This window comes from Erpetoichthys calabaricus, chromosome 13 (genome assembly GCF_900747795.2).
Source record: "Erpetoichthys calabaricus chromosome 13, fErpCal1.3, whole genome shotgun sequence".
Lineage (NCBI taxonomy): Eukaryota > Metazoa > Chordata > Cladistia > Polypteriformes > Polypteridae > Erpetoichthys > Erpetoichthys calabaricus.
In genome coordinates, this window is record NC_041406.2 from 54322744 (window position 1) to 54339256 (window position 16513).

At 35.7% G+C, this 16513-nt stretch overlaps 1 protein-coding gene across 1 annotated transcript in view; it reads left to right on the plus strand.

Annotated features, from left to right (window-relative positions):
- The first annotated feature begins 3436 nt into the window (after window positions 1–3436).
- tomm7 (translocase of outer mitochondrial membrane 7 homolog (yeast)) overlaps window positions 3437–16513 on the plus strand; it is a 19183-nt gene continuing 6106 nt past the window's right edge. Inside the window, exons 1-2 of the mRNA XM_028818298.2 lie at window positions 3437–3668; window positions 14854–14902. Coding sequence (XP_028674131.1) covers window positions 3566–3668; window positions 14854–14902 — 152 coding nt within the window. The 5' untranslated portion in view covers window positions 3437–3565. The remainder of the gene's footprint in view (window positions 3669–14853; window positions 14903–16513) is intronic.

A 16513-nucleotide genomic window follows, 5' to 3' on the forward strand; every position in this document is an offset into this window, starting at 1 on the left:
TGAAAAACAATTGCCAGACGAGGACATAATTGCATAACAATAGGTTTCTATCAATGAATCATTGATGATTTTCTGTATAAAACATTTACTGTATGATGAAGTCATTATTCTGGCTTAAATCAGAAGGACAGTCATGAAAATGAAGACTAAATAGAGCTCCAAAGAAGTTAGAGATGAAATACTACAAATTGATAAATTAGGAAAATAGTAAAAACAGTATTCAAATATTTAGATTTCCTATTGAACACTGTTGATTCAATTATTAGGAAGTAGAAGCTATGTGAAACTGTCCAGATGCTGTAAGGTCATCTCCCAAAACATTTAGCATCATTGGTCTCAAATTAATTTCCTGGAGGGCTGCAGTGGCCTCAGGTTTTTGTTCCAGCTTTTTTGTAATTAGTACCCAATTAATACAGCTAATTAAACATATTTAGCACTACCAAACCGTATAATTAAATAAAATTGCATGTAATATCAACAGCAAGAATTGCCTTCTGATTATCAAACTGATTTCAGTAAAAACTTGAAAGCATAACTGCCATCTGGGAAATGTATTTGAGACCCCTGCAGTAATGTTTAGCAGTGCACTCAGCCTAACACGTCAAATTATTTCTAATACCATTTATGTTTGCTTTTCAAAGAATATTATCCAAGTATTTTTTACATGGATTAGCTGAGTATATATTGTTAACAAGCAGCTGGTTAAGGAAAAAATCAAATAATTTAGATCTTGGAATCTTAAACAAGTCAATCAAAATCAAGGCAACATAGTGTTTTTCATTTGCAACTGTTATTAGTTACTAATTAATAAAGTGGCTGAAATGAAAACTTGGAGCTACTGTGACTCTCCTGGAACTGGTATTCAGATTCCTGCGTTACATAAACAAGAATATCACTTGTAAGAGAAGGCGCTACAGAGTTCAGTACGCTAAATCTGCGGTAAAGGTACATCAGTCAACCATATCAATAGCCCTGTTTAACACTGTCCTGTATGGGATGGTGGCAGAAAAGAGGATAATATTCAGAAAAAATAAAAAATGAAAGAATATCTAAAGTTTGCTAAAAGCATGACAGTGACCCAGTTCTGATGTGGGTAAAAGTTGTTTTGGTAAAATTTGACCAAGACACAATACTAGAAGACCCCAAAATGTGATATAAAGTTGGACTCATCTTGATATCCACTTATGCAAGACATTTAGGTTTTTGGCCATCTTGGTCTGGAAAAACCTAATGTTTAGGCCATATTTGATCATATTTTGTGCAGGCAATTATACCATTATGGTAAAGAGTAAACCAATAGGCATCCGTAGCAAAAATAATCAGAAGAACTTGAGGTTGTGCATGCCTCATCAACCAACCCTAGGGGTTCACTCTCTAATGGGATATGTGGGATCAAAATTAGTCCTTTTCACAAAACTTTGAAAACATGCATAGTGATATAGGCATGTGGAATGTGATTTTATGCTATTTTGAGGTTGCTTATCACGAATATAATATTTTTGATTCTTTACAGGTGGTCCTAGCCCTCTAAGAGCCACTCCTAGAAGGTTTATAAATTGCAAATTTCAAACAACCATATGGAGTATCATTTTAAACAGTTTCAATGGCAGTTATTATGAACATGATGTTATTATTATTTTTTAAATTTTTGATACTTTACTAGGGTCTGCCCCTCTCTGGACCTCTATTAGATGCTGAAAAATGACAAATGTCTATTACAAGCAAGAATATTTAGACTATAAACGTTTAAATTGAAGCACACATTTTATATTTCCAGATATCTGACACAACTATTCTTGTTTATTATGTACAGCTACTTCATGAAGTAAATCATGACATTTCTTATGAACACACTGAATTAGGGTGGCTTAAAACTAATTCTGACTTTTTTGACACTAAGGAACTTAGATAGATAGACAGTACTTTTATCTTTTTTGACTTGGCTGAAGATAAGAAAGCTGATACAGTAAGGCATTATAAAGCTGTATTACCTTAGGTATGATGGACCCCAATAGTTTTTCTGACACACTTCTACTGAATAATTTGTTAGCTGAAAGTACTTATTGATAGTATGTCATAGAAATGGTAATGTGTCACAAAGAGGATGTGCAGCATTATTCATGGTTCAGTTTTGTCTACATTTTCTCCTCCATTACTACCTGCAGCAGGCCAGGAATGGTGTCCCATAACTGAGAACACCTTCTTAATTAGCTTGTTGTTTTGGTGGGCTTCTCCAAAAGTGATGTTACTAGCCAAGCACACCAAAATGTAGAAAATCTCATGGGCCGTCACAGAGTTGTAGAATATGTAAAAGATGTCACTACAAAGTAATTTAATTAAAAAAAATGCATTTTCCTAAGAAAAAAGAGTTGACTCTTCCCTTTATTATATAATTCCTTTGTGTTACTAGACTAGTCTTGTCATTGATATGGACCACCAAGTGCACCACCTCTACATCTACTCCCTGAATAGTGACTGGGCATAGAGGCTCTTTGGTGAAGCAGTTCCTTGGTTTGGTTGATGCTGAGATGCAGATTATTATTATTATTATTATTTTACACCAAGAAACAATTCTCTGCCTGACTCCTATACTCGGTCTTACCCCCCTTGTCAATGCATTAGTGCAGAATTGTCTGAGAATTTCTGCAAGTGGTTCAATGTTGTTTTGTATCTTGAGCCTGAGGTGTACAGGGTGGATAAAAAGGTGACAAGACTATTCCTTGTGGTGCTCCAGTGTTATCCCATTCATATCAGTGACTCAAGTCTCACAAACGTTGGTCTGCCTGATAAACAGTCCATTATCCAGGACACCATAGGCTTATGCACGTGCATATCTCTGAGTTTACCCCTTAACAGGGATGGCTAGATGGTACAGAAGGCACTGGATAAATCAAAAAACATAATGCTCAGAATGTGGCTAGCTTTGTCCAAATGGGAATAACCCTATTGCAGGTACAGCAGGTAGATAATTCTATCTTGCACCCCACTCATTGTCCGATAGGCAAACAGTCCTGGATCCATGTGGTCTTTCACAAGTGGACACCTACAGTCCTACACTAGCTTTTCGAAGATCTTCATGATTTGGGACGTACGTCATAAGAATGAATTGAATGTTGACGTCTGTTTTGAAATATATTCCCTGGAGTATTTTGTAATAAAACATAATACCTCATTTAAGTTGGTGTGTTATTGAATGTACTGATGAGGGTAATAGGACAAATTTTTACCGATAATTTTTAGTCTGAAAACAGGCAATGATAAGACATCAATCGTGTATGTGGTATGTTTGAAATACTGTATAGTTCAGAGAGACGCAGAACTTAAATTACAATTTGTGAAGAGCTAATGTAACCCCATTTACGCACTAGGTGGCAGTATAAAGACTAGGACAATGCGTTTGAAATAACCATCTGAAGTCTTCTGGGCGGCTGCAATAATCCAACAGACTGGGGCGTTGATTTACGACAGTTTACGACTGTCGCATTTCAGTGTTTTCCTTTTTCTCATTTACAGAGAAACGAGCACGCGGATCGGGTAGTAACACTCTGTCTCACGAAAAAAAAAAATGCTTACTCTGAGCAAGGAGAGCAAGCAGCGACTGCAGCAGCTTTTCCAGTGCGGACAGTTTGCTATCCGCTGGGGTTTCATCCCGACCATTCTATACTTGGGTTAGTATGCGCTGGTGTGTGTTGACGGGTTGTGTGCTGCCACTTCGAGTTGATAAACTTTACTTTTGAATGATACAATATACCTCTCCTCTGTCTGTTTTATTACACGTGTAATGCAGACATTTCATTTGATATGGCACCTCTTTTTTTCTAGCGCTTTGAGTACTGAGAAAAGCGCTATATAAATGTAATGAATTATTATTATTTTATGAAGAATTTTGCTCAAAAACCGAAACGTGGTGCTGAAGTAACACTATTGTTTCCCTTAGTGTGTCAGCGGTTCAGTTGTACGCTTTATTAAACGGTGTTCTGTTACAATTACAGCAACATCCATTGTATTAACTCGCATACCTCCCAATGCGATCTGGTACAAAAAGTCGGAATGAAACGCCAGTCCATCACGCTGAACTAACAATCTCGCATGTTTTACAAGGTAAAACTAACCGTGAATGCACAGACCGGTGAATTGTCTTACTCAGGGTCAAGCCAGGCGGTAGTTGACCTTGAGGTTTCTTTCTTGACTAATTGCATCACTGCACGAAACCTAAACGCCTCGGGTTCAGACACACTTTCATTGCACTATGTGGGTCAGATGTTAATTATTCTTCAAATGAAACACCTCTTGGTTTCTTTTTATTTGGTTTTGACCTAATCAGTTAAACAACATGTAGTGTTTGTTTTAAAATGTTGATATTTGCCTTCATGTTAGCTAGCAGCTACACCACTTTTAGAGTCTCTTTAAAACCAAGATGTGCATCACACCACATCTCATAATATTACATCTTTTATAAGAGACACATTTACAATGTTTTTCTGGAAAAGCAAATATTGTAGAGATTATTATAAAGAGCTAATGGCTATATATTTTTGGTTAATGGGAGTTGATTTTGAGTGTGAGTTTGAATTTGGCAGCACAAAGTACCTCTTGCTCAAATGTGCAACCTGGCATTTTGAGTGGTGATTGAATGAAATGTCAGAACAGTTGCCTCTTAAAAACTAGTGGTTGATCTACATATGAAAGTTTCAATACACCGTTTGATAGTAACAGAAATGGCAAAGTGGATGCTGGAAACAGTTGTGTTTCCACTAGTAGCACTTTGAGCTACATTATTTGTATGAAAATGTGCTATATAAATAAATGTTGTTGTTGTGTGGGCAAGCCATAAGTCAAGACTACAGAAGTCACTCTTGTAGAACAATCAGTAAAAGCACATTTTAAGTATAGTGATTCATTGCTTATCAGTTAGTACAAATAAGCTGATAAAAACAAAACAATTGAGTTATTTTTTTTCAAATTTTGTTTTCAAAACCCAGAACATAACAAACAAATAACAGATGCTGCCGAGTACTTTGAAATAAATACCATCTAAGAAAAAAACAAAACAGAATTCATCCACCACCAAAGAAAGAGAGAGACAAGCATAAAAAAATCTTTTTTCTTGTATGTTAAAATGATTAATAACGTACACAAGTTTGTCAGGCTGTACATGCTTACTTTAAAATAACATGTAATTATTGCCACATTTAAAAAAAAAAAAAAAAAAAAAGTTTTGTACTCATCCTTTGAGAGAGAATTTGATTTTCTCTAATTTGAAATAATACAGAATGTTGCTTACCTGCTGAATTATAGATTGTGGTCTGGAATTCTTCCGTTAAGCAAGATAAATCTGCGTGGTAGTAAAGTGGTATAGGCTGTTACAACAATCTTATCCCTGTGCCCTTTTATGCCATAGTGCTGTTAATGTATTGGGAGTGATTGTAACACCAAGGCTGTCTTTGAGAAGTATGTAAAGATTTTTGTCCAAAATTATGTTCATTTAGGGCACTCCCATAGAATATGGTGTACTGAACCTGGAGTTAGATGGCTACGCTTGCAGGTTAGGTCTTGCCCTTGGTACATTTTGGACAGTTTTAAGCAAGATAAACATGGTCAATGAAAGTCCTTAGGTTGAATTATGGAATGCTTGATGCATGTAGAACTGGAGTGTAGATGCCAATTGAAAGGCCCCTTTCTCATTGTTCTCTAAAGGGTAAATTCTTTGAAATGTTTCTGTTCAAATACTTGTGAGTCTTCATCAAGATTAACCATTGTGGCCTCTGGGATTGATATGGGCATGAGGTGTGGAAAGTTCAGTAGATTTTTAACAAAATTCTGATTTGCATATAGGGAAAAAGTGTGTAGCTGGAAAGATACACTTTGAGTGTAGTTCTTCATAAAATGCAAATATGCTGTCTATTTATAAAAAACGATTAAATCAGTTTTAAAAGATAAGTTTGGCATTTTTTCAGTTCAAAGTTATTGCTTCACAAACATAGTTTATATTCATTTACCATGTGAAGTTGCATTCTAAAGTTTAAGTGTTTTCTACAAATTTAAAATATCTTGTCCACTCTGGCATTTTGCAATGAAGGATATTGGGCATGGAGGAAAAGGTTAAACATTTTCTTAAGTGTAAAGCTTTAAGCTAAGGTTAAAAAAATAATTAAGAATTTCTCAAAACAATGCTATACTAAGAAAATTAACAGCAACCGATTTGTTAGGTATGCAAATATTATACAGGCAGTCGAGGTATAGCAGGCTAAAACAACAACCTTGAATTAACAGAAAAAGCTTCCAAAAGGTGCTTAATTGCAGCAAATATCATTCACTATTCACTTTGAGACTGCCTGCACCTCACTTTTATTGCCAGACATTACTGTATCTCCATTAATACTAAATGCCACGCACAGTGAAGAGACTGCTTTCGTTGGCCCTAACACTTCAAGTGTTTTCTCTGAAATGGTGTGCTATTAACTAAATTGGGCACAACTCATTTGGGCTTTTGTGAAGAAAGCTCAAGAATGTTTGTACTTCCATACACACCTGAGGAAAGTTCATATTTCTTCATCTGTTCTCACTAACTTCCACAAATGCATAGCAGACTCAACTCTCACAGGATGCAGAATATCTCCATACAGCGCCTGTTCAGCTCAAGATTGGAAAGAATTACAGAGGGTGGAGAAGGCTGAACAGAATATTAATGGCACCTAGTTTTCTTCTGCTCAGGATATACTGTACAGAACAAAAGCAGTATTAAAAAGGCAAACATTATTAAAGACCCAAGTCATACTACACTCAACATTTCTTACTCCCCTACAGTTCTACAACTGCATTCAGGGACAGTTTCTATCCAAAGGCCATAAGATTACTGAAAAGCCAGTCATAAAAGCAAGCTTACCAAACAGTTTGTTGTAACATATGTTTGATTCTATGTATGCTTTTTGATGTGTCTTTTTGTTGGTACTGTATTATTACTCTGAGCAGACATGTAAGCAAGGAATTTATTGTACTCTGTACATGGCAATAATCCTCACCTTGAATGTTCTGGTTGACTAGCAGCACATTTGTTAGTTTGGTTTTTCTCTGCCATTATAATTGATTGTCTGGACATCACAGATTAAGTAATTGCATGCAGCACAGGAGGACCTAGTAGCCAACAACAGATAGATTCCAAGGTACAGAAAACCATCAGTGTAAGTACTGTTATCCAAATCATGTACTTTTCCTACACTTTCCTTTTACTTCCTTTCCTTCCAGTAGCTTTAGTAAGAATTCTACTGGCATCAGCTTAATATTTTACTATATTCCTGCAGTTATTTGCAGCTTTCAGACTCACAAACAGCCCTTCAAAATGAACAAGGCAGCACTTTAGCAAAAATGTCTCAATTTAAAGTAACAAAAACACCTGCTGAAAGTGTATGAATTTAAAATACCCAAGAAGTTTGATTTTGTTTTTTTTTTTTTTAAAGTAAACATTTTAATTGCTGAAACTATTGTAATATAGATCTAAGTTTATTTATATTATTCACAATTCATACTTATTGTTTAGGCTGTCAGTTCTGCATTTAATTAACCAAATCTGCTCATGTGTAGCAGGGTATCCATACGTGGGTCTCCAAACACAAAGATTTAAGTTGCAATACTTAAAATCTTAGATTCATATTATTCTCCAAAATGTTTGCATAATTCCTTGCATCTGGCATCTCGATTCATTGTAAAATTTTATTCAAGGCTACCATCAATGCTTAGTTTAATTGCTTTACCTTTGTCATACAGTTTTTTCATTGTTGCACAAATGCATTTACTGCAACGGGGAGTCAAGCTAAAGTTAGAAAATGGGATTTATTAGAAAATGGAATGAATCTTAACAAAACTGATAATGTCATTTCTCAATGCACATGCACCACCTGCCTGGAAGTGCCTGGGTTCCAGCAGAATAAAAGGTTATGGGATGAAACAAAAATGATTTGCATGCATGTACTAAGACCTGCTCTGCTGTTATTGCTGATGAATGTAAAGATGTTTCAGAAGGAAAGCTTGTGACTGAGTGGATTCACTTTATTCAAGGCAGCATTATTAAGGACAGAGCTACTGAGTTTGTGAATACACATGATGTATGATTTAGATATACACCATCTCAACAGCAACCCATCTTGCTGAAGTTTATGACCAGCTCTATGGTTATGCTAACATTAGGGGTGAGATTATGACTTTGGCTGCTAACAATAATGCAAGTCCATTACAACTGAGCAGGGTCTCCTGAAAGTGTGTATCTTTGGCTTCTGTGTGAGCATGTGTTCATGTCATAATGACAAATAGGAATGCATTAGAGTGCATTTTTGTTTCTTTTGAGCAGAATGTTGAAACACCAAAGTTTTAGTGATGTCATACTGAAGACTTGGCCCTTACACACCATGTTTACTTGTTGCTGGCATCACTTCTTACATATACTTCCAATAGTATTTCTGGAATATTGGATGTTTTTTGGCAATTTTTTATAATCTTTTCATCCATCCATCCATTTTCCAACCTGCTGAATCCGAACACAGGGTCACGGGGGTCTGCTGGAGCCAATCCCAGCCAACACAGGGCACAAGGCAGGAACCAATCCCGGGCAGGGTGCCAGCCCACCGCAGGACACACACAAACACACCCACACACCAAGCACACACTAGGGCCAATTTAGAATTGCCAATCCACCTAACCAGCATGTCTTTGGACTGTGGGAGGAAACCGGAGCGCCCGGAGGAAACCCACGCAGACACGGGGAGAACATGCAAACTCCACGCAGGGAGGACCCGGGAAGCGAACCCAGGTCCGCAGGTCTCCCAACTGCGAGGCAGCAGCGCTACCCACTGCGCCACCGTGCCGCCCTATAATCTTTTCTCAGCTCCCTAATGTTTATGATAGAAAATACTTATACAGTACTTATAAATGTTTAAACTTGTCATGTTTTGGTGTGTTGAGGACACTGTTTGAGGCCTTTTTAGAAAAAAGCTTACTGGTAGTCTTTTTTTTTTGCACTGATGTGTGTTTTTAATCTGTAAAATTATTAAGTGTATGAAAGACAAATGTGTGGGAGATTTAGTGGGAAAAGCTCATCCTTTTAAGTCAGTAAGTGAAGCAACCAGGGGTTTAGTCTCTAGTAAATGAATCAGTTGGATTGGCTACTATCTGTGTTTGCTAATGGAGTTTTGTTTTCCATCTAAAATGAAATCCCATCTTGTCCTCTGTGGTATAGTTTAGTTTTCCAATATTTGGTCTAGTCTTGAATAAATTATTAAAAGTAGGAAGGATGTTTAAATGGTATTTCTAAAAGTTTGACATGCACCCTAATTCTATGTTGTATTCTAAAAATTCATTTTTTACAACGCACTGGGCAAAAATAATTTTATAATTGTTCTGGCGTATTAAAGTTTTAAGATGGCCAAATTCCAGTTTTGGTCAATTGAATTACATCACTATGATTGCTAAGCAAACTGTATCATTGACTATTTAGGGAATTCCATTTTGGTCTATTTTTATGCTGTAAAGTCAGAATGAGCCATCTTTGTGATTATCCCTTGAGCTTTATTTTGTTATTGGAGTAATTGTAATCTTCCTTACAAAGGTATATTGACATGACAAAATAATTTAGATGTGAGGAAACTTCTCTTGACAGAGAACTTTACAGAAATTTGTGTATATGTTTAAGCATAAAGCTCAAAGCTCAAGTCAGTTTAGAGGTAGAAAAGCCTGCCTTTTTTTTTTCTTTTTTGTAAGCATTGCATAGATCACACACTTTTGTCTGCAGTCATGACTTGATGATTTATACTGCCTAATCCTTTAAGTGTCTAAAGTAATCTTATTAGCAGTATTTTAAATGTCATTACTTTAGTAAATAAGTATATCATAGAGAAAGGAACCTTTATATTTGTAGAAAAAAAGGTTCAGGATTTTAAAATATAATTTAAAAAAAAATTTTTTTTTGGATCTTATTGGAGGAAGCTGCCACACTTCGCCCCACATGTACTTGGTGCAGGAAACAGCAAGCACAGCACAATCAAAGAGAAACTTTTCATTGCTTAGATACAAAGCTGTTGCAAGCCTGGTCTTTTATGTTACAACATAATTTCAGAAACTTGAGCAACATTCTGCATAAGCTAACATAAGGACATGTGAATTAAAAATAGTGTAAAAAGACTCTTCCTCTTTTGCCAGCATAGTCTGAGTAGTTTGTGAGAGGAGATCTTGATTACCAATTAGAGGCAATGAAAGTTTTTTTTTTATTTATTTTTTTTACACAAAAAAAGTTCTTTGACGAAACCTTACTGTTGCACACATACATACTATGTGTGTACAGTTTGCAAGTAAATGGATACCCTAGTGTTTTCCTGTTAATTTGTGTAAACCAGTAAGGGGCATCACTGACCCCAGACAAAATATTATCCAACACAACCTTGGTCTTAAATAAAGGATTTCTATTTTCTCCAACACCTTCCAAATTAACACAATTGTACATAAACAATCTTTTTCTTTATCTGCTCCTCCAAGTGAGTTTTGCCCTCTACCTCCTGACTCTGACTCCCTAAGGTAAGGCATAGGGACATCTTTTAAGCTAGACCCGGGAATTCTTTGGGTGTTGTGACATTGGTCATCCGGAGTAGTTCTGATTTGTGTGGAAAAAAGAAGAACAGTCCTTCCCTGGCAACACCCAAGGACTGTGACAAGGCTGCACTTCCATACTTCAATTCCCATGCCTCCCTGCGGGTGTGTTAACCTGGGACCTGCTTAGAGGAACACTGCCACCTGCCATGCAGGGAATGAACTGCTCCTGGTATCCACCTTCGCCTAGTCCATCCATTATTCTTCACTCACAGATGGAATGAAGATTGCAAAGCATTTTGGTCAGGTTATGTCTCCACTCCCTCTGTCATTCCATTATGGCCTCCTGGCCGGGCAAAAGATCATCCTCCATTCCAGTTGGGATGTCTGTCCTTCCCCCATGGCACTTGTGCCTTTTACATGTGATTTCTCAGTTTTTTTATTTTTAATAAATTTGCAAAAACCTCAGGTAAACTTTTTTTCACATTGTCATTATGGGGTGTTGTGTGTAGAATTCTGAGGAAAAAAATGAATTTAATCCATTTTGGAATAAGGCTGTAACATAACAAAATGTGGAAAAAGTGATGCGCTGTGAATACTTTCCGGATGCACTGTAGATCATTACGATGATATTCTGGGGGAAAAAAAACTCTTGATCCTGACAGCTTCGAACACTGGTTCTCTGTCTTTAATTGAACTTTTTTTAACTAGTTTTTTTTATATCCTAGCTGGATTTAAAAGGTATGTAAATGATATTTATCCTTACTCGAAAAAATGTGGACAACATAAAATTTGTAAATCCACTTAATCAAATTACCGGTACATGTTTTTCATAGACAGAGAATATTCTAGCGTTATTGGCCGTAAGACAAGAAACTGCTCTGGATAGGGTTCATGTCCACCAAAGGGGCCACTAACACAACACCCATACCCCCACTCACATGGGGCTAATTTAACATTGCCAGTCCATCTAACCTACATGTCTTTGGGGATATACTTACAGAAAAATTAATATAGTCACAGGGAGAACATTCCAGCTCCACATGAACAATAATTGCATATCAGTTTTACTTTTAGTTGACTAGCCAGTCCAGTCAGACCTATGCTTTTTCATTCATTGTAAATTGTGTATTTTTATAATCTTTTTAATGAAAAAGATCATTATTAAGCATGTGGCTGTTCAAAATGGATGACTAAAATAATTTGCATATTGGTACATTTAATACTGCATATTGATTCAGCATTGTGATTTTTGTGTGGAAACAGTATAGCAGCAAGATTAAACAAAACATTTTGATTTCAGTGCAGTTACTGGTACCTACTTATAATTGCTTGCTATGGAATATCCACAGCCACTACAGCTTGTAGGAGTGGGGAAGCATCTCTGTGATACAGTACCTGCCCTAATTTACAAAGTTTAGCCTTTCAGTTTATGCTGCAGAACTGTGGAATGATACAAATCATTTAACTTCAATGTCTTTTATGCTCATATTTTTGTTGCACTTTTCATACCACTCCTGTAGTTTAAAAACCAAAAGCATGTATGATCAGATAGATTTTGACATTTTTAGTGAAATTTGTATACTTGATTTAAAACGGATCAGTGGTTACTTATTTGAAATTACTGCAGTGTTTCTCATGTGGTAAGAAACGGTTATAAACAATTTCACACTTTACTCAGAATTTGAATATGCATTTGAAAATCATATTTTCATTCATAAACTGAAAATGCTCTGCCATAATTTCGCAATTTTAAAAAGGGAATCCTTTATGTAACAAATGTAATGAAAATACAGAACTTGTGGTTCCTTTTTTGTGCATTAAAAGTGGTTTGACAGAGGTTTCACATAGTGCTATATCAGGCTACATTTGGGGGTGGGTATATTCCTTCTTGCTTAACAATTTAAATATTATGCATGGTTTGGTTTATTTGAATAGGGAAAAAATGAACTCTGAAAATCCCACTGATAAAATGTTACCATTTTATTTACAAAAAACTTGCTTTTCCTTCTTTATAGCTTTTAATATCTGAGTCATTAACCTAAGTTTGAAAGTATTGGTTCTTGCAGGTTTGCAATAAATACTCCTGCTGTTTTATATTTTTTGCTTATGATGTGAAAAAAAAATGATGCAGAGATTTTTTTTTTATGAAATGGTTAATGTTTGTGCTCTGTAAAAGACACAGTTCTAGTACTTGTAGGTTGAACACAAAATATATTCCAAAGTGCTATTCTTACTGGATCTGTATAGTTGTTAGTCTGTTTGAAGTTCTTCTTAAATACTCTGACTACAAGCCAAAGGAAATGGAAATTCTGGAGCTTGTATGTTATATTCTCTCCTTTGTTATTAATTATGAATTGACATATTGTGATAAAATACACACATTTGGAGAATATCTTGTGTCATCCTAATATTTTTTTTTTCAGGAAAACTTAATAGTTTATGTCTGAGAAATTTTCTACACATGGCAGTTTCTCTAAAAGTCCACCTAGTGTTTGAGTGCTCTTGGTACACTTTCGGTTTCACAAAGGTCCTACTGAAGTGGTTTTAAAGAGGTTACATTTTTTGTTAACTGCGTATCTGAGCATTTCATGATGATTTTTGACATGGGAGACACTATGTAAAAATTAAATCCTGAGTTAAAAGACCATTTCACCTTGGTGATTATTACAGTGTACCAAAATACGCTAATTTAGCATGTGGAGTGTAGCTTGAGACCCTGAAATACTGAATAGGAGTTTTCCTATGTAAAAGTACGTAATCTTAAGAATTTGTGTTCACCAAATGTTGTTTATAAGCCTCAGTTATCAACACACTTCACTCCATGTTTTTTCTATTCATTGTAACCACATTCTGCTTTTAATATGTCACTCCATTAGATTATGCAGTACTTTTTACGTTTTTAAAAACTTAAAAATACTAATTCCGGTAATATTGGGCAGAAATATGCTGTCACTGATCGTTGCAGAGTAATTTCCTGTAACTTACTTGTTAAAATGTAGAACACAGTGGAGGGCAGTTATTTATATCCAATCTGCCAGAAAATTCCTGAGAGAGAGGCTACTTTCACTGACCTATACTATTGTTTTTGGCCAGGAATCTAAACTATGTTCTGAGACATGAATTTAATGTTGCATATCTTTATTCAGATTTCTCCAGTGCAGTGTTGTCGATATTTGTACTTTGGGAGTGGTTAGTGCTTCAGATTTGAATTTTAAGTTTGGCCAGTTTTTCTAAAAAGATCTGTGGGAGTGCAGATTTCTTGAAAATTTTAAAATATTTAGGTTTATTTATGTGAAACAGCCCCAGTGTGTTGTTATCAGTGCTCTGTAGCAGTTTGCCAGAATAGGCTCAGACACCATCTCCCTGCTCTGTGTGAGTCATGTGTAAGTGGTAATACTTGTGCTGCGTAAACCTGAATGCAATGTATGATCAGTCTTCTAGGCATAAGGTGTGATGAGCATTGTAAAATTGTTGTGATATGGTTGCATGTAACATGGAGCTGAAAAACACTGTTGGGGGAAAAAAATGCAGTTACTCTGTACTGTTAGTAAAATCAATGATTTTTAACATACTTATAGCTACCCTTTCCCTTTTGACATACTTCATTTGTTTGTCCACCAATTCATCTGTATATGTTTAATCTAATGGAGAAATAAAATTGTTTAATTGTAATTTCCCATGTCTGCATGATGTATATATTTGGGGATTCTCTGTTTTTCCTTCCATTGTACTTCTCAACATATTGTTACTCGTTTTTAAATCGGCATCTTAGAAACTGTCATTCTCATGATTTTGGTCACTGCTTAAACTGTATTTAAGCAGTCTTGCCTTTCCTTGTGGTTCCATTAAGACCTGCACCTTTTGTAGTTTGGGATGTGATCAAGCTGCATTTTTTTGGAATCGTATTTAAAATAAATGAAAAATTTATTATACAGAATTTATTTAAATATTTGTCAAGTTGTTTTTGTTGTGCAAAAAACTCATATTTCTAATATGCATTTTTGGACAGTGTTTTGTCAATGTTCTTTAAGAATATATGATATTAAGAATATCTTGGTTTTTTCATAAATTAGCACAAGCTACCTGTGGCATTGTAATTGTAAATTTGGGTTCTAAAAATTGGCATATGGTTGGATTCATTGGTTATAAATAGCATGTGCCATTATACTAAATTGTCAAAACAAATGAAATTATTACTAAGCATTTTTGTTCTAGGAAAGGTATTTATTTTTTGAAATGCTAAAAATCATTTTATTCATGTAAGATAATTTTTTGCAGGGTTTAAAAGAGGAGCTGATCCAGGAATGCCAGACCCAACTCTTTTAAGGTATTAATTTTCAGTTCTTTATTTGTATTACATACTGTATTATGAAACATTTTAACATAAAAATTCAATAATTTATAAAACAAAGCATGTCAAATAAATATTTTTCAGAAAATAAGAAAATTTGGAAACGGGGACAAAAATAAACCTGCTCTCATTTTGTAGAGAGCAGCAGTATTGCAAAATTCTTATTGATATAGATTAGTATAAGTGAAAACATAAACATTGTTTTATTCATGTATCTGTTAAAATTTTTCTTTAAACATCACAAAAAAATTAGCTTCAATCACAAACTTTAAAGTACTTCAAGTTTCACTTTTAACTGTAAAGTTATTGGTTGATGAGGGAAAAAGGATATCCCATTGCATCCTAAGCAGAGCTTGTGATTATCCAAGATTGTCCAAAATAACAAAGGAATTTAAGGTCCTGCTCTTCACCACACTAGCTTTTAATTTATTCCAAGTGTCTATGGTTCTGTGAAAAAATAAAAAGGTTTGTGGGAAGTTTTCCAATGTTGTCCCTGTGTATTTGTTTTAGAATTTATTTTCAGTCATGTCATGCCTTAATCTCTGTTTGCTTAAAATCATGGGATGGTCCATGGCATTACAGTGGAACCTCAGTTCACAACCATAATTCGTTCCAAACCTCTGGTCGTAAACCGATTTGGTCATGAACCGAAGCAATTTCCCCCATAGGATTGTATGTAAATACAATTAATCCGTTCCAGACCGTACGAACTGTATGTAAATATATTTTTTTTAAAGATTTCTAAGCACAAATATAGTTAATCACTCCATAGAATGCACAGTGTAATAGTAAAGTAATGTAAAAACATTGAATAACTAACACAAACACCCAGGCTCGCTCGCTGTCAGCTTCTCTCTCTCTCTCCTCTCTCTCTCTCTCTCCTCTCTCTCTCTCTCTCTCTCTCTCATCTCTCTCTCTCTCTCTCTCTCTCCTCTCTCTCTCTCTCTCTCTCTCTCTCTCTCTCTCTCTCTCTCTCTCTCTCTCTCTCACATTGCAGCAGTTCGCGCTATAGCCTTGCAACCGATCACTATATAAACATTTTTTTTTAAACAGTTTTAAGCACAGGGGAAAAAAAGGAACATTTGAACAAATCCAAACTTTATTTAAAAACCAACCACAAGCAACCAAGAAAGTAACACTTACAGTTTTGAGGGAGAGCCTGGCTCCGTGATGGAGGGATGTTTTCCTTCAGGTGTTTTCTCTCTTGTGATTTCTTGGGTTTCTGGTATTTTTAGCTGTTTAGCTGGTGGGAGCGAAAGCCTCGTGCAGCCATTCCAACAACAAAGTCCTTGTGACCCGATCCTTCGTGTTTGCCCTCCACATCACTGGCAGTCTGGCTTTGTTTACATTGTGCTGCTTGAAAGCACGAGGGTTCTCAAACTGGTAAATGAGTAAACTGGTAAACAGTTTTTCCACTTCTTCCAGCACTTTTGGCCTCTGCCTGGTTAATGCTGTAACTCCTTTTGCAACATCAGCTGCTTTAATAGATTCTTTCTTCTTTAGAATAGTCGAAATCGTAGGTTTTGACTTCTTGTACTCGGTGGCAAGATCAGTAACACGAACGCCACGCTCATACTTTTAAATAAT